General features: G+C 43.7%; 1 protein-coding gene across 1 annotated transcript in view; it reads right to left on the bottom strand.

Annotated features, from left to right (window-relative positions):
- Positions 1–21338, bottom strand: part of ryr2a (ryanodine receptor 2a (cardiac)) — a 1161183-nt gene that overhangs the window by 61980 nt on the left and 1077865 nt on the right. The window contains 1 exon segment of the mRNA XM_056296806.1: positions 6733–6889. Within this exon segment, the coding sequence (XP_056152781.1) occupies positions 6733–6889 (157 nt within the window).

Below are 21338 nucleotides of genomic sequence, written 5' to 3'. Positions count from 1 at the left end.
GAGGAGAAGGGGGAGGAACATAATTGGCCACCGGGCCATTGTGAATGTCCCTGGCCAGCGAGGAGGGAATGTGACCATGGGTGCTGCCATCAGCCACCGAGGGGTCCTCCACCGCCACACACCATGCATATGCTGGCTTTCCTCGATGGTCTGCGAGATCATGTATACCGACTAGACCAGAGGGAGCCAGCACAACCACAGCAGCCATGCTACGTTGTCATTTGGGAAAATATTGATGAGAATCTCTGGCCTGACCCAAACAAGAGACAGGATGCTGAGGAAGAATAATTGTGATTTCTTTCTTTATGTACAAACTGTTTTTTTCCCATTGATTTATATTGGTAAATACATGGAAATTATTTTACTGTATTCTACATTACTTATCAGTTGCATATATGTACAGTACAGTACTACAGTACATTCAGGAATTACAAATTTTGAAGATTTATACATGTGTTGTGTCTTGATATTGTGTTCATCATGTAAAGAGGTTGTTCTGGGGGGAAAACCATAAGCGCCATTATTCATTGCAGTAACAAGTTTTTACAGTAGTGTTTTGAATTGATCTCACCAGTGTGTACTGGCTATTTTGTAGTGTATGCGTATTTGATGGCTTTTGTGTGATGTCTGAAGGCAAAGTTTGGTTTAGATGTAGGATTACATGGTTTTGAGTGGAGAGTTTGGTTTTGACATGGAAGTTTGAAGTTTGTGAAGATGAGTGCGCAGTAACGCATTTGTGTTTAGAGTTTTGGGAAATGGAGCATAATTTCAAGAAATGTGTCTTGGCAATAAAAAAAACTGTAAGCAATTGTGAAAAACTGTAAAGTATTGTGTGTTGTTTTCTATTTGAGTATACGTAAAAACATTATATGGTAATATTTTACATCCAACAGGTGAAAGTGTAACATTGAACATTCTGCATTTTGTGTGTTAGTTTTGTGTTTAGGGTTTTGAGAAAGTGAGGTAGAAATGTGTTTAAGCAATTGTGAAAAACTGTAAATCGAGCTGAAAAGTAAATCTTGTCTCTGCGTATTTAATCACGTCTTGTCTGCTCCATGGCTGTCACATGTTCTGATCCCAGAACCTTCTGCGCATGAACCATAACCCTCTACAATATACAATATATATACCAATACTGCCGCCTACTGGCCCGGTGGGCACATCATTACGTCCTCCTTCCTATGAAGTTAATACAAAAAATAATAAGAATAAGAATACAAGGTAAGTATAAAGTCTAGAGATTGTTAAGCTATAACCAAACTTAGTCATCTAAACATTGCACCACATTTTTACCGCTTTCCTTTTCAGGTAAAATAACACATCGGTAAGTCACATTAAGCTACTGCCACACCTAGTCATTTAAACATTAAACAATATTTTAACCTTTTTCTTTTCTGTACAGGTATACTGTATAACAACAAACTGGTAAATCATATTATTTACTTTTCAGGTATCCCAACTCAATGTAACTTTCTGATAAGTTTTCAAATAACCCCACACTCCGATGTCTGGTAGGATATCTCTAACCAAACTCAAAGTCTCTTGGTTTTTTTTTTTTTTTATCCTGCAAGTCTATTATAACTTTCTGTTTTCTAGGCCTGCTAGACCTGCGCATAACTGGCGTTTCAGTCATTGGGGTAAGTGGAGGAAACTCAGTCGGGTGCACGTCAGGAAGATGCACGGCAGAGGTGTCACTTTAGTACCTGACTGTTCCTGAAATGTCCCGAGTCTTAAGCAGACTTCTGTGGTTTTTCTGCAGTACCTGTCCATCTTCAGTCCTAACGGTATATGACCTTGGACTTACTTCTTTCAGGACCATTGCCTTTCTGTTCCATGCAGAGGGCTCTTCGATTCTGACCACATCATGTTCTGTAAGAGGTTTAAGACTCCTGGCAGCCTTGTCGTGGTTCTTTTTCTGTTCCCACTTGAGCTGCATGTGTTTCTGTGTCAGTTCTTTTTTTTCCTTTTAACAGGCATGCATGGCAGTGTGTTGTGCAGTTTACAGTTCATGATGAGTTCTGCAGGCAACGCTCCACATGCTAGAGGTGAGAATCAATAGGTTAGCAATGCAGGTAAGGGTCTGAGTTGGTTTCAGTGGCCTTTTTCAGGAGTCTTGACAATATCCACTCCTTTCTCTGCCTTCCTATTTGCCTGTGGATGGAGAAGGATTGATGTGGTTTGTTGGAACCCATATTGTTCTGCAAACATCTGAAACTCTCGGCAGCAATACTGGGGGCCACTGTCACTCTGCACTGTTTGAGGAATTCCGTGTCTGGCAAAGATGCTTTTCAGGTGAGTAATGACACTGCTTGCAGATGTGCTGTTTAGCTGTGCAATTTAAGGATAGTTTGAGTAATAGTGTATTACTAAGAGAAAGTCCTTTCCATTCAGATGGAAGAGATCTGTTCCTACTTTTTGCCATGGCTTGCTGGCATGTCTTTAATCAGTATTGGCGCTGTGGTTTGCTTGTAACGGTGTCTTTGACATGTGTCACATTTACTAATCAATGTCTCAATGTCTCTATTGATACATGGCCAATAAACAGCTTCCCAGCCCTTCTTTTGCACCTTTCAATGCCAAGGTGACCCTGATGGATCTGGCTGAGCATCTCTTGGCGCATAGACTCTGAAATGACAATCCTGTTTTGCCTAAGCAGTAGGCTGTTGACCACACTCAGCTCTGTCCTGATAGGATAGAATTGTGAGAGTTTACCTTTTGTCCACCCATGTTGGAGGTTGGCCATCACTGTCTGCAATGTCACGTCTTTTTCCGTTTCTAGAGCAATCTTCTTGTACACCGTGTCTGACACTGGGAGGGAAGGAGCAATCAAGTTAACTTGCATTTCCACATCCACTGAGATGGTGCTGACCTGTGTCTTTGTGACTGGTGCAGGTGCTCAGGACAGTGCATCAGCCAGAATGATGCATTTATCTGGCGTGTAGACTAGATCCATATCATATCTTTACAAGCTCATCATCATCTGCTGGATCCTGGGAGACATGTCGTTCAGGTTTTTTCTGAAGATTGAAATGAGCGGTTGGTGATCTGTTTCTGCTGTAAAGGTGGGTAGTCCATAGACATAGCCATTATACTTCTCACATCCAAACACTAACCCTAGGGTCTCCTTTTCAATTTGGGCATATCGTGTTTCAGTCTCTGACATTGCTCTAGATGCATATGCCACTGGTCTCCGATTGTCGTCGTTGTCAGGCTGGAGAAACATGGCGCCCAATCCGTCTTTGGACGCATCCGTGGAGATTTTTGTTCTGCGTGAGGGATCGAAAAAGGTAAGCACTGGCTCTGTGGTAAGTGTCTCTTTAACCTTTTTCCATTTTCTGTCATGTCTGGCAGTCCACTTGAACACTTTCCCTTTGTGCAGCAGATCTCTGAAATAGGCCGCTTTTGCAGAGATTCGGGATGAGCTTGCCTAGGAAATGCATCACACCCATGGCTCGCAGTACTCCCTTCTTGTCTGTAGGTGGGGGCATGTCCAGAATGGCCTGTATTTGGAGCGGTCTGGTTTCACTCCTTCTCCAGACAGCTTGTCACCTGAGAAAAGTGATCTCTGTTGCTCCGAAGTGACATTTGTTTCTGTTCAGTTTCAGACCACTCAACTGGATTCCCTGTAGGGTTCAACAGTCGCTCATTGTGTTGTTGTAGTGTAAAACCCCACACAACGAAGATATCAATGTAAACCCGGCTGCCTTCTAGACTCTGAATAATTATTTCCAATGCTCTGTGATATATTTCGGGAGCCGATTTGATTCCAAATGGAAGTCAAAGAAAACAGTATATGCCCAACGGTGTATTGAACGTGCAGTACTTGCTGCTGTTATCATCCAATTGCAGTTGCCAGAAACCATGAGATGCATCTAGTTTACTGAAGAATTTGGCCTCTGACATTTCACTAGTGATTTCTTCCCGTTTCGGTATCTGGTAGTGCTCTCTTTTAATCTTCTCATTAAGGTCTTTGGGGCACACCCTTGACTCACCATTGGCTTTCTTCACACATTATATGGAGTTCACTCAGTCTGTTGGTTATTCGATACATTGTATGACTCCCAATTTCACCATCTGGTTGTGTTCTTTCTTTAAGCCGGCTGGGAGTGGTGCTGGCACTCTCCCTGGGGTGTGCACACCTGGCTTGATGTCACTTTTCAGCTCTAGTCTGTAGGTGAATGGCAACGTCCCTTGGCCTATAAGATATCAGGAAACTTTTGCACAATGTCAGTTACTGTGTCGCTGTGAGTCTTAAGAACCACCTTTTCACTGTTGAGTCGGTAGACCCTCTTGACCAGCTCAAGGTCCTGACATGCTTTGTCTCCTAGCAGGGACTCATGATCATTAGGAACAACCACAAACATCAGGTTTTGTTGCTTCCCTGTCATATTCACTTTCAACCTGCACACCCTTTGGTTTCTATTCGCTGTCTGTTATATGCCTTCAGTGGGACTGTCCGTTTATGTATTTATGGCTACTCTTTATGTGCTTTAATGTCTTTTACACTAATCAGGTTGGCTTTTTCCCCTGTGTCTAATTTGAAGAACACCATTGTCCCATTAACTAATAGAGGTGCCGTCCATTTTTCTGTTCACACTGCACTGACTTGATGTCCAGTGTCTATACTCTTAGTTGGCTGCACACTTTTCAGAGTCACAAGAAATCATGTTCACTAAAAATTAATCACTCAGTGAATCACTGTCCTCATCAGTTTCATCCACTACATGCACCTTGCGTTCTTTCCTTTCTCTTGAAAAACACATTTTTGCATAGTGATTTTGTCCCTTACACCTGGAGCACGTTTTATCAAATGCTGGGCATTGCCTGGGGTTTGTGATTACCTCCACAACGCTTGCAGCTAAATGTGTCACTCTGCTTGCTTCGAGCGCCTCGGTATTTTCCACGCCCATTTTCCCTGAATGAAATGGTGCCTACATTCGCACTTGGCAGAGCTAAAGCTAGTCCCTTAGCAGCACCTTCAAATGTTTCCACATGCTGTTTAGCTAACTCGCTGGCCTGTCATATTTTCGCAGCATTGTCCAAACTGAGTTCCTCTTCTCTTAACAGTCTTTCTCTGACTTTGTTGTCATATGTGTCAAACATAATTTGATCACGAATCATTGACTCTGAGTGCATTGAAATTACAGGTACTAGCCTTTAGCTTAAGGTCTGTGAGAAAACTATCAAAAGTCTCTCCTTCGCGTTGCATCCCCGATCTAAACACATACCTCTCGTAAATTGTATTCTCTATTGACAGGCAGTGTTCGTCGAATTTCTTGATGACTTCGTCCAGCTTGTTTTTGTCTCCAGGCCCAAACATACTCGGGCGGAAGTGGAACGTACGCGGAACGTACGCGGAGCGGACTCCGCCGGACTAAAAGCGGACTAAAAGCGGATGCCCGCAAGCCCTGTGCACGCAAAGCTCAGATTTTACGCCCGCGATTAGTCCGCGCCGCAGTCGCAAACGTGAATGTATGTACAACTCCAGTGCATCAGCTCCAGCGATGGTGAGCAGCATGGCGGTCTTTCGCTCATTTGATGCCCCTGTCGCCTCTATAGCCGCGACATACAGCTTGTACTGCTGCTTGAAATTTCTCCAGTTCGCGTCTATATTTCCAATTAACTTTAAAGTCCCCGGTGGTTTTATTGCATCCATATTCTGTCTCATTCACTCCTGGTACCATGTAATGATATGTAATAAATCAAGCTGAAAAGTAAATCTTGTATCTGTGTAGTTAATCACGTCTTGTCTGCTCAATGGCTGTCACATGTTCTGACCCTCGAACGTTCTGCGCATGAACCTTAATCCTCTACAATAAACAAGATATACCAATACTGCCACATACTAGTCCGGTGGGCACATATCATAACACTTTGTTTCTTTGTCTTACATTTTGTACAAATATCTAAAATGATTAACTGTGAAAAATATGCAAAAATATGAAATTAGGGTTGTCTGGGTAGCGCAGCAGTCTATTCTGTTGCCTATCAACACGGGGATCCTGGTTTGAATCCCCGTGTTACCTCCAGCTTGGCCAGGCGTCCCTACAGACACAATTGGCTGGGGGAATAGCGTGATCCTCCTACGCGCTACGTCCCCGCGGTGAAACGCCTCACTGTCAGGTGAGAAGAAGCAGCTGGGGACTCCACATGTATCGGAGGAGGCATGTGGTAGTCTGCAGCACTCCCCGGATTGGCAGAGGAGGTGGAGCAGTGACCTGGACGGAAGGAGGCAAATACATTTTCATGGCACTGCATTCCAAATTTAGTGGTGATTTGTCAAAAATTGAAAAAACCTTTAAAATGGCAGAAAGTCCGTCATAGTGAACTTGTATGGTCCTTCATCAAATATATTTTAGACCATCATTGGCTGTCCCTGTGTCACAAGTCTCGTGAAAATCGCCCCTATGATGTAGGAGTAATGGACTTAGTAACTTCATTTTTTTAACTTGAAAAACAGCACCTCTATCTGGTTGAGTACGCGTTGCAAAACAATATCTATCTGTGTAAAACATTTCAAGTCTCTGTATTTTACCATCTCATGAGTATCTGCAGAAACATCTATGAAGAGCAATAATAAACTTTAGCAGAAACAACATTCGCCCTACAGGCTAGAATCCCCAATCTGAATTTGCAAGGGAACAAGGAAGCACCTTGCAGTACATTTCAACATGTTTCTCCTTTAAAAGCTGTGAAAGGTGTGTGTTGGGGGCGGGGGCTGTCTTGTCTTACCCTGAATGATGGCCAAGAGAATGACTATGACGAAGAAGAAGAAAGTGATGTCAAAGATTATACGGTAGATCTCATATTCATCGCCTGCAGGGTCCTCAATTTGATCTCCGATCCCTCCGCCTGCACGCACTCCCACATACATATGGAACATATAACACTGGGAAAGAGGGGCAAGACAAAGGGGAAATAGACAGGAAGGAAAAAATAGAAAGGGGTATTATGCCAGAATATAGCATTGGGAAACTGTGATAAAATTACAGTAGTTTACATTTGTTGTTTTTAGCTATTTGGTTTCTAGCCATTTGAAAAAAGAAAAAAAGATTTGAACGAGAAAATTCTCCATTATTGTGGCTGTTATGTCTTGACTGTAACCTGAATTCACAGAAAAAAAGTGTCACTGGTGTAGAGATGGATGGCATATAAAACACGCAGGAGAACATGGATGACTTTTAGCTTACAGTTTAATGAACATCTTGCAGCATGGATGGCTTCCAGTGTCTACTTCCTGTTTCCCTGTATGTCACTTCGTTTCTATTACACAACAACACTTCTGGTAAAACAATACTCAAAAATGAGCAGTGACATCTAGTGGTTTAAATGAACATATAACTAAATAATAATACAATCATTACAGGACACAACATTTCCCCTCTTTGTAAAAAATGAAATTTCCTCTGGGGTAAAACAATGAATTTAGTAAACCTGCAACACAGGTAACACATATAGATTGTTCCTTGTCTCTATGCAATACTGTTTAAGAAACAACAAACACAACCAAGAAAATAACATTGTGTGAACATAACCAAGAGTGTTATTACTCATAGACTCTAGCCAATATTATTATGTATTATTTTGAATAATAGAACATCAACACAACTCAGGTGTGTCTCTACATTTAGAAAACTGAAACGATATTTGTATGCACTCTATCTTGAGACCCATAGTTAAGCAGTCACATAACCCTGCATCCAAGCAGGCTTCCTTCTGACTCGTGGATGGTCTGGAGAGGATGGAAGAGTGGGTGGAGCAGGAGTGTCCTGTGGAATTGGAACTGTAGAGACGTCAGGAGCTAGATGGCAGGCATTCCATCTTCGACCATCCTCCAGTATAGCTATGTGCTTTGGGCTACCCTTTTCTTGATTCGTTGAGATTTGCCAAACTTCGGCTGAGCCTTGGGCACATGGAAAGGTGTTTTCACTTAAACACTATCCCCCTCTCGAAAAGACAGAGTGCGTGCACCTCGCTTCTGATCAGCGTATGACTTCATCTTGTTTTGATTTTCTTCCTTCGTACTTGCTCATCCGAGACACCGTCAGCACATGAGGGCAACAGAACACTCAACTTCCTACGCATCCTCCGGCCATGCAGTAGCTGAAAGGGAGAAACACCAGTAGCTGCATGCGGTGTGGGATGATAAGTCATCAGGAAGGCAGTAATGGCAGGTTTCCATGGCTCAGACTGTGAGATTGCCATTTGTACACTGTTTCAGGACACGGTTGAAACGCTTGATGGCACCATTTGTAGCAGGGTAGTACAATAAGACTCTGTGGTGTGCAATGTCCCATTCAGCCAAGAAAGTAGCAAAGTCAGCAGATACAAACTGAGGACCATTATCCATTTCTATGGCTTCAGGGTTGTCATGTCTGCTGAAGACAGCGGAGAGGAAGGACATAACATCCTTTGTTGTGACATTGGCAGAGAAACCGACCTCTGGCCACTTGCTGTAGTAGTCGACCAGGGTGATGGCATATCGACAGTCCCACGTAGCTGTCTCAAAAGGCCCGACGATATCAATAGCCAGCTTTTGCCATGGCACTTATTGAAGTGGAGCAGTGCAAGGCATCGCAGACTTGTCTTGTTAGACTGACAGGGCTCACATGACTGGATTGTAGAGTGGACAGGGGTATCCATCTTTGGCCACCAGTAGTACTCTCTCAGGCGTCGCTTTGTGCATACCACCCCCTTGGTACGTTTCATGTGCAAGGGCTACAAGAGTAGCGCGTAAGGAGACCGGCACAACCAGATGCGTTCCTCGAAGCACCAGTGAGTCTTTCACTGACAGCTCATGATGTATGTAGAAGTATGGAGCAACATCTGGACTCAGCACTTTCACTACCCTTGGTCAGTCCTGAGCAATCTGTTCACAGATTGCAGAAATCTCCCGGCACGAAGCAGCGGCAGCCTCAAAGTCAGCAATTGGCAAAGCACTAAGAGTAGCAGTGACATGTGCAACCAGTTCTGGCTCACCATCCACAGCAGGGTCGGCAGGTACAGGTAGAGGAAGACGAAAGAAGCAGTCAGCAGCGGAGTCCTCAGATCCAGGACAGCAGACCACATCATAGGTCAAGAGCCTGGCAGACCAGCGTGCAATTCACATTCCAGCACAGCCTATACCTTTCGTGGAAAGCAGGGTTGTGAGTTAAGGTATGTAAGGTAAAGCTACGACCCCACAAGTATGTGCGGCACTTCTCAACTGCCCAGACACATCCCAGTGCTTCTTTTTCTACAGTGGAGTATTTGCGTTCCACTGCGGTGAGGGTCCGGGAGGTAAAAGTCACCTTGCATTCTGTGTCATCAGGGTGAAGCTGGAGGAGCACAGCTCCTAAACCGTAATTTGAGGCATCGGTGGACACCGCTGCTGGCAGGGATGGGTCGAAGAGGGCAAAGGCGGCACTGTTCACCAGGAGTGACTTCACTTTCTCAAAGCTTTTCTGTGCCTCGGCTGTCCATTGAAAATCAGCCTCTTTTCTGATGTATACGCGCATCGGCTCCAATTCTGTCGCATAGTTCGGGATGAACTTGAGTACCATGACAGCAAGCCCAAAAAGAGTGCAGTGCAGCAGTGTCAGTTGGAGCTGGGGCGTTCAGAACAGCTTCAGTGTGTTTGTCAGTCATGATGCCTTCGGCAGACACCACGTGACCCAGGAAGCATAGATTCGACTGATTAAAGCAGCACTTTTCTTCGTTCAGGAGTAAACCTGCCTCTTTCAGACAGTGGAGGACTTTCTTCAGACAAGCATCATGCTATGTGTTGTTGGCTCCGTAGATGATGATATCATCGAGATAATTTTGCATTTCTGACAGACCTTCCAGGATGGTAGCCATCATCTTTTGGAATGCAGATGGTGCAGAGGAGAGGCCATATGGCACACGGCAGTAGTGAAAGAGACCATCATGGGTAATGAAAGTAGTGGCCCAAAAGATGGAAACATTGGTCTGCGCTTCCTGGTTTAAAATGGTCGTTCCCCCAAATTGGACTAAACCGGGATATCAAGAAGTTTTCTTCCAAAAATTATTGAAAACTATACCATACATGGATCATATTCAATAATGGGTAAGAGGTTTGTTCCCTTAGTTTTTAATATTTGCAGAGTACATGTATGTATGTATTAAGTGTCAGTTTAGGTGTCAGCGAAAGTGATTCAGTGTCTACCCATGCTGGAAATGAGGTTTATGAGAAGTAATACATTATAGTGCGCAATTGTGCCGCCCAGTAATACCAGTGGACATTTGGAAGTTTGGGTAATATCAAACGTAACCCGTGTCGTCTATTATTCGAAATGAAATTTGTATACATGTTTTCTTTAACTTAGTAAAATAGGAAGATGGCAGGACTAGAGGTATATTTTGAAACAGGTACAATAGTTTTGGAAGGGCATTCATCTTAAGTATGTTTCTTCGCCCTATTAAGAGTAGGATCGTAATTAATTTGAACAATTCTGTCCACATCAGGAACTATGTGTATCCCCAAGTAGGTAAAATTATCTGTTGAGTTAAATGAGGAAATATGACCCATATGATTGCATCTTTCTTTTTCATTAAACATTCATGAGGATTTTTCATTATTTATTTTGTAACCTGAAGATGATCCAAAAGTAACAATTATATCATGTAAGGCTTGTATTGAGTTTAATAAGTCCGAAAGGAACAAAATAACATCATCTGCAAATGGAGCTAAATGATCTATCTGTCCTAACCTGACACCAGAAATACGATCATGCGCCCTAATTGCCATTGCGAAGGGTTCTATAGCTACTGCAAATAGGAGGGGTGACAAAGGGCACCCCTAACAGACCCTCCTATTGATATTAAACAGTTAAGAAATAACATTACTAGTCAGAATCTTTGCTGTGGGTTGAGTGCCCAGTATCTGTAATGACCTACTTTTCACTCTCACAGATGACAACACCGTTTCTTCGGCATGTTTATTTCGCTCCATGCATAACGTGCACATAATCCGACTGACTCTCGTCTACCTTCCCGCTCCCGTGGCTGCTCTGTTTACTATCCCATAACTCCCTGTGTCCTTAAAGGTGTATTCCCCTAATACTGAACATCACATCCCTCCAACATTCCCAAGAAAGTAAACATTACATTCCTGCTATAGGATAGGGGTTGAAGTTTAAACATTACAGTATCCTTATCCATTTACAGAAAACTTTCCCAAACCCGAACCAGTCTAGTGTTGCAAATAGAAAAGGCCATTCAATTCTGTCGAATACCTTTTTGGCATCGACAGATAGCAGAGCCGTATCTGGTGCATCCTTCCTTTCATGTACTTTATTTAATACTCTCGGCACATTATGGAAACCTTGTCTCCCTTTAAAAAAACCCATTTTGATCCAACTCAATAACACCTAGCAGAACAGACTCTAACCCAGCATTTCTCAAACCTCTCCAGGAGTATCACTTGTGCTGCGTGTTTTAGATCTCTCCCTGTTGTGTTAAGTTCAAAACACATGTCTGTTTCCCAGGGTCCTGCAACCAATTTATATGGAAATGCCATCTTAGAGGGCTATTAACCATTTTGGTATCTAAATAAGTAAGCGGTATTGGTGCATGGACTGATATTACTATGCTGTCATATTGGCAGTCCTTGATTTTCTGTCTAATCTGTGTGATATTAGAAAGTAGTCTAGCCATGAATATGTTTTGTGTGTACTAGCATAACAAGAAGTTTGCCTATAGTGGCAAACTTGTACATGGAGGAAGTAGAAAAGAGGGCTCTGAGGTCCTATCTAGGGACAAAACCTAGCCATTTGTTCAGATTTTTTGGATGACACCTGGGTTCAAATTAAATCTCAGGACATACCACATATCACCAACCACATTAACTCAGTGGAAAACCACATCAAGTTCACCAGGGAGGATGTGAAAAAAAAAAGACATGTTAGCGTTCTTAGACTGTGAAATTGCAATTGGTGATGGGGGACATTTGATTGTTGATGTTTACTATAAACCTACAAATACTGATCAGTCCTTAAGGTTTGACTCTCTTCATTCACTGGAGCACAAACTAAGAGTCATCAGAACATTGTACAACTGAGCTGGCAACGTCCCCACAGACACAGCAGCCGGGGAAGGGGAGAAATCCCACATTAATGAAGTCCTGGTTAGTGTTGTTATCCAAACTGGATATTTGTCAAAGCCAGGAAGATGCCCAAACAGTGCATTAGCCAATCCTTTGATCGATCGGTTGGTGCACAGAGGCGAAGGACAACAGCTGTCTAATCGTAAATCAGTAGTTATTCACTATGTGGCAGGAGTGTTGGAACAGTTGAGACGCTTATTTTCCAAACACCGTGTCTCAGTTGCTTTCCAACCCCAAAACACGCTGTGCCAGAAATTGGCCCACCCCAAGGATCGGGTCCCCTGGCACAAACAGAGAAATATAGTGTATGCTGTTAAGTGTCAGCCAAGAGGATGGCACAACACAGAAGAGCCAACATGTCAAGCCAGGACTCCACAGTTTACACCGATCTACAGGCTAATGGCCACTCTTTCAAGGATGAGAATGTACACATCCTTGATATGGAGGAATGCTGGTTTCAGTGGAAGAGGCCATCTATGTGAAGAGGAAATGACCATCACTGAACCGAGGGGCGGAGGAGAGAAATCATCTGTTGCCATCTTACAATCTTGTGATTGCAGCTATTCCCCAATCCTCTGTGAATAGTACACGTGGCCATTGAAACTCTAATTAATGGTCACAACAATGATCGTTAGTTGTGGTGGTTATGCAACTGTGCTGTTTATAAGGTTGGGAATACCTGCAGTCAACTGAGACTGATGAAGTCACTTAGATGAGTGATGACACGTTTCTCCGAATAAACGTGTCCAGATGAACTGATTCAACTTTCTGGGATTTCCTTACTTGGATTATTGAACATACATCAAGAGAGTGACTGATGCTCTGCTCACTTTACTTAATCTGTCCCACTTGACACGGACTGACAGTGATAAAGGGGAGTTAAGCATGGTCTTGGATGAGCCCGGTCTCACCTCCAACTCTGTCCACCTCCAACTCTGCCCATCATATGGGGAACAGGGCTGAGATGGTCCCTTATGAAGTTGGATTGGTACTCTCCTCAGACAAGATCCACTATCCTTAGTTGATTTGATTTTATTAGTTTGTGAGACAAGTATGTACTCTGTTTGATGTTAGGATGAACTTGCTTATACTTCGTGATCTACTACTACTTTTGGCTGCTCCCGTAAGGGGTCACCACAGCAGATCATCCATTTCCATCTCTTCCTGTCCTCTGCATTGTCCTCTGTCACGTCAGCCATCTGCATGTTCTCCCTCACCACATCCATAAACCTCCTCTGGCCTTCCTCTTTTACTCTTCCCTGGCAACTCGATATTCAGCATCCTTCTCCCAATATACCCAGCATCTCTCCTTTGCACATGTCCAAATCATCTCAATCTTGCCTCGTTTGCTCTCCTCAACCCACACCTTACTCACGCAACAGATCACAATGTCATCCGTAAACATCATAGTCCATGGAGACTCCTGCCTGATTTCATCATCAAGCTGTCCATCACCCTTGCAAACAAGAGAGGGCTTAGAGCCGATCCTTGATGTAATCCCACCTCCAGCTTGAACCCATCTGTCCTTCCAACTGCACACCTCACCATTGTCAAACCCCTCATATATATCCTGCACCACTCTTACATTTTTCTCTGCCACTCCCAACTCCCTCATACAATACCACACCTCCTCTCTCAGCATCCTGTCATATGCTTTCTCTAAATCCACAAAGACACAATGTAACTTCTTCTTACCTTCTCTATACATCTCCATCAATATTCTCAAAGCAAATATCTGCAGTATTCTTTCGTGGTATGATACCATACTGCTGCTCGCTAATTATCACCTCTTTCTCATAGCTTCATGCTGTGGCTGATCAACTTTATACCTCTGTAGCTGCTACAGTGCTGCACACCAACCTTATTCTTGAAAATCGGTACCGGTATACGTCTTCTCCACTCCTCAGGCATCCCTCACTTTCTGAGATTGTGTTAAACAATCTAATTAAAACTCCACTGCCACCTCTTCTTATCACCTCCATTCCGCCACAGGTATGTCATCTGGACGAACCTCCTTTCTCACTCTTCATCCTCTTCATAGCTGCTCTCACTTCCTCCTTGCTAATCCACTGCACTTCCTGATTCACTATCCCCACATCATTCAACCATCTCTCTCTCTCTCTCTCTCATTCTCCTCATTCATCAGCCCCTCTCCTTCTACCTTCTCAACACACTCCTCGCTTGTCAGCATATTTCCATCTCTATCCTTCATCACCCTAACCTGCTGCACATCCTTCCCAGCCCAGTCCCTCTGGGCTGGGCTGGGCCAATTGGTACATGTCCTTTTCTCTTTCCTTAGTGTCCAACCGCTCATACAAACTCACCACACATGCCGTTTCCTTTGTGTTCACCACCTCTCTCTTCGCTTTACGCCGCAACTCTGTGTACTCCTGTCTACTTTCTTCATCTCTCTGACTATCCCACTTCTTCTTTGCCAACCTCTTCCTCCTTATACTTTCATGTACTTACTCAATCCAGCATTCAACTCTCGTTATTTTCCTTCCTCTGTCCAGATGACACACCAAGTCACAGATGACACACCTTCCTAGCTGTCTCCCTCACTATTTTTGCAGTGGTTGCCCAGCCATCCGCCAAGTCCTCACTACCACCCACAGCTTATCTTAACTCCTCCCTGAACTCGACACAAGTCTTCCTTCTTCAACTTCTACCATTAGATCCTTGGCTCTGCCTTCACTCTCTTCCTCCTCTTGGTCTCCAAAGTCAAACTACAGACTACCATCTGATGCTGCCTAGCTACACTCACTGGCCACTTTATTAGGTACACCTGGCTAGTTCCGGGTTGGACCCCCTTTTGCCTTCAGAACTGCCTTAATCCTTCGTGGCATAGATTCAACAAGGTACTGGAAACATTCCTCAGAGAGTTTGGTCCATATTGACATGATAGCATCACGCAGTTGCTGCAGATTTGTCGGCTGCACATCCATGATGCGAATCTCCCGGTCCACCACATCCCAAAGGTGCTCTATTGGATTGAGATCTGGTGACTGTGGAGGCCATTTGAGTACAGTGAACTCATTGTCATGTTCAAGAAACCAGTCTGAGATGATTCGAGCTTTATGACATGGCGCGTTATCCTGCTGGAAGTAGCCATCAGAAGATGGGAACACTGTGGTCATAAAGGGATGGACATGGTCAGCAACAATACTCAGGTAGGCTGTGGCGTTGACACGATGCTCAATTGGTACTAAGGGGCCCAAAGTGTGCCAAGAAAATATCCCCCACACCATTACACCACCACCACCAGCCTGAACCTCCTTAGCTGACAGGAGTGGCACCCGGTGTGGTCTTCTGCTGCTGTAGCCCATCTGCCTCAAGGTTCGACATGTTGTGCATTCAGAGATGCTCTTCTGCATACCTCGGTTGTAATGAGTGGTTATTTGAGTTACTGTTGCCTTTCTGTCAGCTCGAACCAGTCTGGCCATTCTCCTCTGACCTCTGGCATCAACAAGGCATTTTCGCCCACAGAACTGCCGCTCACTGGATATTTTCTCTTTTTCGGACCATTCTCTGTAAACCCTAGAGATGGTTGTGCGTGAAAATCCCAGTAGATCAGCAGTTTCTGAAATACTCAGACCAGCCCGTCTGGCACCAACAACCATGCCACGTTCAAAGTCACTTCTGATGCTCGGTTTGAACTGCAGCAGATCGTCTTGACCATGTCTACATGCCTAAATGCATTGAGTTGCTGCCATGTGATTGGCTGATTAGAAATTTGCGTTAACGAGCAGTTGGACAGGTGTGCCTAATAAAGTGGCCGGTGAGTGTATGTTCTCTCCTGGCACCACCTTAATCCCTTTCAGATCCCTCCAATCCCTTTCAGATCGTACCTCTTACATAAGATATAGTCCACCTGTGGGCACTTTCCTTCACCCTTATATGTCCCCCTGTGTTCCTCTCTCTTCTTGAAATATCAGAATCAGAATACTTTATTCATCCCCGAGGGGAAATTTACTTCTATTACAGACACTCACGCTCTAATAACTAAAAACCAACAAGATACAAGATAAAAAAATAGAAACAGAAACAAATAGAACTAAAGATAAAATAAGAAATAGAAATAAGAACAAAATATATCAACAAGCATGGTGCACATAACACCCTATCTATACTGCACTACTGCAGCACACAACAAGCAGCACAAACAAAACCCGACAGGGCCAGCCCAATGACCATTAACTCAGAGTGTATGACAGTCTGAGTCTGAGGGAGGAGATGTACATTTTGATGGCCACAGGTAGGAATGACCTCATGTGGCGCTCTGTTGTGCTTTTAGGCAGAATGAGTCTATTACTAGAAGTACTCCTGTGCCCAACCAGCATGTCATGGAGTGGATGGAAGACATTGTCCATTATGGCATGTAATTTCAACAGCGTCCTCCTCTCAGAAACCGCCGCCAGAGAATCCAGTTCCACCCCCACAACATCACCGGCCTTGCGGATCAGTTTATATGAGGTGAATACATATTTAAACAGTGGTGAATACATATTTAAATGGCGTTTAAATATGTATTCACCTCAGCCATTTCCATCCTTTTCACAAAAGCCACCATCTGTCCTTCCACATTCTTATCTTTGACACCATACCTGCACATCACCTCCTCATCGCCTCTGTTCCCTTCATCAACATAACAGCAAACCTCAGCCACGAACTGCCAAGATGGCTGACAAAAACACTATGGATCACTGCTACACAATATTAAAGGAGGCCTATCGCTCTGTCCCCCGTGAAGCCCTGGGACTGTCTGATCACTGTCTGATTCATCTTATGCAAACCTACAGGCAGAAATTAAAACCTGAAAAGCCTGCGGTTAAAACTGTGAGGAAATGAACCAATGAGTCAAAATTAGAGCTCCAGATCTGCCTCGACTGCACTGAATGTAGTGCTTTTGAGTCTGCATCTACAGACCTGGACAAACTTACTGACACTATGACATCTTACATCAGCTTTTTTAAGGACATACACTACCGTTCAAAAGTTTGGGATCACCCAAACAATTTTGTGTTTTCCATGAAAAGTCACACTTATTCACCACCATATGTTGTGAAATGAATATAAAATAGAGTCAAGACATTGACAAGGTTAGAAATAATGATTTGTATTTGAAATAAGATTTTTTTTACATCAAACTTTGCTTTCGTCAAAGAATCCTCCATTTGCAGCAATTACAGCATTGCAGACCTTTGGCATTCTAGCTGTTAATTTGTTGAGGTAATCTGGAGAAATTGCACCCCACGCTTCCAGAAGCAGCTCCCACAAGTTGGATTGGTTGGATGGGCACTTCTTTGAGCAGATTGAGTTTCTGGAGCATCACATTTGTGGGGTCAATTAAACGCTCAAAATGGCCAGAAAAAGAGAACTTTCATCTGAAACTCGACAGTCTATTCTTGTTCTTAGAAATGAAGGCTATTCCATGCGAGAAATTGCTAAGAAATTGAAGATTTCCTACACCGGTGTGTACTACTCCCTTCAGAGGACAGCACAAACAGGCTCTAACCAGAGTAGAAAAAGAAGTGGGAGGCCGCGTTGCACAACTGAGCAAGAAGATAAGTACATTAGAGTCTCTAGTTTGAGAAACAGACGCCTCACAGGTCCCCAACTGGCATCTTCATTAAATAGTACCTGTTAGAGCCTGTTTGTGCTGTCCTCTGAAGGGAGTAGTACACACCGGTGTAGGAAATCTTCAATTTCTTAGCAATTTCTCGCATGGAATAGCCTTCATTTCTAAGAACAAGAATAGACTGTCGAGTTTCAGATGAAAGTTCTCTTTTTCTGGCCATTTTGAGCGTTTAATTGACCCCACAAATGTGATGCTCCAGAAACTCAATCTGCTCAAAGAAGTGCCCATCCAACCAATCCAACTTGTGGGAGCTGCTTCTGGAAGCGTGGGGTGCAATTTCTCCAGATTACCTCAACAAATTAACAGCTAGAATGCCAAAGGTCTGCAATGCTGTAATTGCTGCAAATGGAGGATTCTTTGATGAAAGCAAAGTTTGATGTAAAAAAAATCTTATTTTAAATACAAATCATTATTTCTAACCTTGTCAATGTCTTGACTCTATTTTCTATTCATTTCACAACATATGGTGGTGAATAAGTGTGACTTTTCATGGAAAACACGAAATTGTTTGGGTGATCCCAAACTTTTGAACGGTAGTGTATGTGTTCCAACCAAAACCTGTACCTTCAACAACAATAAGCCCTGGCTCACAGCAAAACTCAAGCAGCTTCATCGGGCCAAAGAGGAAGCCTACAGGAGTGGAGACACTCACAAAGTGGTAAAAAGGCGCTACTCTGAAAAGTTGAAAAACAGTTTTTCTGCCAACGACCAAGCATCAGCCTGGGGAGGTTTGAAATACATTACCTACTACAGGAGACCTTCCCCCCGCACTGCAGAGAACCATCAACTGGCTGATGACCTAAATGGGTTTTACTGCTGATTTGATAAGCAAACTTTCACACCCCTCACCCTCTCTGGCCACCACACAACCAACTGCAGCATTGGCGCCCCCCAGGGATATGTGCTTTCCCCTCTAATCTTCTCCCTCTACACAAACAACTGTACCTCAGGAGACTGTTAAACTGCTGATCAGGATACTGTTAAACTGCTGAAGTTTGCACAAGACACAATCACCATTGTCCTTATCAAGGATGGTGACGAGTCTGCATATAGACAGGAGGTTGAGCAGCTGGCCCTCTGGTGTGGCCATAACAACCTGGAGCTAAACATGACAGTGGACTTCAGGAGGAGCCCACCAACACTACCCTCCCCCCTAACCATACTCAACAGCACAGTGTCTGTGGTGAAAACCTACATATTTCTGGGTTCCACAATCTCCCAGAAGACACAATCATTAAAAAGGCCCAGCAGAGGATGTACTTTCTGCCTGAACTGCTGATTCAGTTCCACACTGCAATAATCTGCCAGCTCAAGAAATTCAATCTGCCTCAAGAACTGCTGATTCAGTTCTACACTGCAGTAATCCAGTCTGTCCTCTGCACATCCACATTGCCTGGTTTGGATCGGACACAAAACAGGACAGGGACAGACTACAACGAACAGTTAAGACTGCAGAGAAAATCACTGGTGCCAACCTGCTCTCCATTCAGGACCTATATACATATCCAGACTCAGGTAATGGGCAGGCAACATCACTGCAGACCTATCATATCCTGGTCACAACCTGTTCCAACTCCTTCCCTTCTGGTAGGCATTACAGAGCTCTGTACACCAAAAAAAAGGTGTACCCAGGTATAAAAAGGTTCTTACCGCAGGCTGTCATTCAATGAACGCTTAATATTGTGAAATAAATCCAACCATTTTGTATATACTGTACTGTGAAATGTACATTACAAATGTACATACTGGTACGTTCTATCATGTTCATCTACCTCAGGTATGTACAGTGCATCCGGAAAGTATTCACACCCCTTCACTTTCCCCACATTTTGTTATGTTACAGCCTTATTCCAAAATGGATTAAATTCCTTTTTTTTCTCATCAATCTACACACAACACCCCATAATGACAAAGTGAAAAAGGTTTTCTAGAAATTTTTGCAAATCTATTAAAATTAAAAACTAAAATATTGCATGTACATAAGTATTCACACCCTTTACTCAGTACTTGGTTGAGGCACCCTTGGCAGCGATTACAGCCTCAAGTCTTCTTGGGTATGAAGCTACAAGCTTGGTACACCTATATTTGGGGTATTTCTCCCATTCTTCTCTGCAGATCCTCTCGAGCTCTGTAAGGTTAGATGGGGAGCATTGCTGCACAGCTATTTTCAGGTCTTTCCAGAGATGTTCAATGGGGTTCAAGTCTGGGCTCTGGCTGGGCCACTCAAGGACAGTCACAGACTTGTCCTGAAGCCACTCCTTCGTTGTCTTGGCTGTGCTTAGGGTCGTTGTCGTGTTGAAAGGTAAACCTTCGCCCCAGTCTGAGGTCCTGAGCGCTCTGGAGCAGGTTTTCATCAAGGATCTCTCTCTGTACCTTGCTCCACTCATCTTTCCCTCGATCCTGACTAGTCTCCCAGTTCCTGCCGCTGAAGAACGTCCCCACAGCATGATGCTGCCACCACCATGCTTTGCTGTAGGGATGGTATTACCAAGGTGATGAGAGGTGCCTGGTTTTCTCCAGACATGACGTTTGGCATTCAGACCAAAGAGTTCAATCTTGGTTTCATCAGATGAGAGAATCTTGTTTCTCATGGTCTGAGAGTCTTTTAGGTGCTTTCTGGCAAACTCCAAGCGGGCTGTCATGTGCCTTTTACTGAACAGAGGCTTCCGTCTGGCCACTCTACCATAAAGGCCTGATTGGCGGAGTGCTGCAGAGATGGTTGTCCTTCTGGAAGGTTCACCCATCTCCACAGAGGAACGCTGGAGCTCTGTCAGAGTGACCATCAGGTTCTTGGTCACCTCCCTGGCCAAGGCCCTTGTCCCCCGATTGCTCAGTTTGGCTGGGCAGCCAGCTCTAGAAAGAGTCCTGGTGGATCCAAACTTCTTCCATTTACGAATGATGGAGACCACTGTGCTCTTCGGGACCTTCAAAGCTGTAGAAATTTTTTTGTACCCTTCCCCAGATCTGTGCCTCGATACAATCCTGTCTCGGAGGTCCGCACACAATTCCTTTGACTTCATGGCTTGGTTTCTGCTCTGACATGCACTGTCAACAGTGGGACCTTATATAGACAGGTGTGTGCCTTTCCAAATCATGTCCAATCCATTGAATTTACTACAGGTGGACTCCAATCAAGATGTAGAAACATCTCAAGGATGATTGGTGGAAACAGGATGAACCTGAGCTCAATTTTGAGTGTCATAGCAAAGGGTGTGAATACTTATGTACATGCAATATTTTAGTTTTTTTTTTAATAAATTTGCAAAAATTTCTACAAAACCTTTTTCACTTTGTCATTATGAGGTATTGTGTGTAGATTGATGAGGAAAAAAAAGGAATTTAATCCATTTTGGAATAAGGCTGTAGCATAACAAAATGTGGGGAAAGTGAAGGGGTGTGAATACTTTCTGGATGCATTGTATGTGCATTTAAGTAACCTAACATCTATTTCAGCATCTCTGATATATTCTCTGTACCATTGCACCTCATTGCCTCTTATTTCACCTGTATAAGTCAATCTTTGTGTATATATCTGAAGATTGTTGTGTTGTTACTCTATGTTAAGTACACTGAGAGAGCCACAAAACTAGAGTCAAA

This window comes from Lampris incognitus, chromosome 17, assembly GCF_029633865.1.
Source record: "Lampris incognitus isolate fLamInc1 chromosome 17, fLamInc1.hap2, whole genome shotgun sequence".
In the NCBI taxonomy this organism is placed as follows: domain Eukaryota; kingdom Metazoa; phylum Chordata; class Actinopteri; order Lampriformes; family Lampridae; genus Lampris; species Lampris incognitus.
This window is presented reverse-complemented; position numbering and strand designations above follow the sequence as displayed.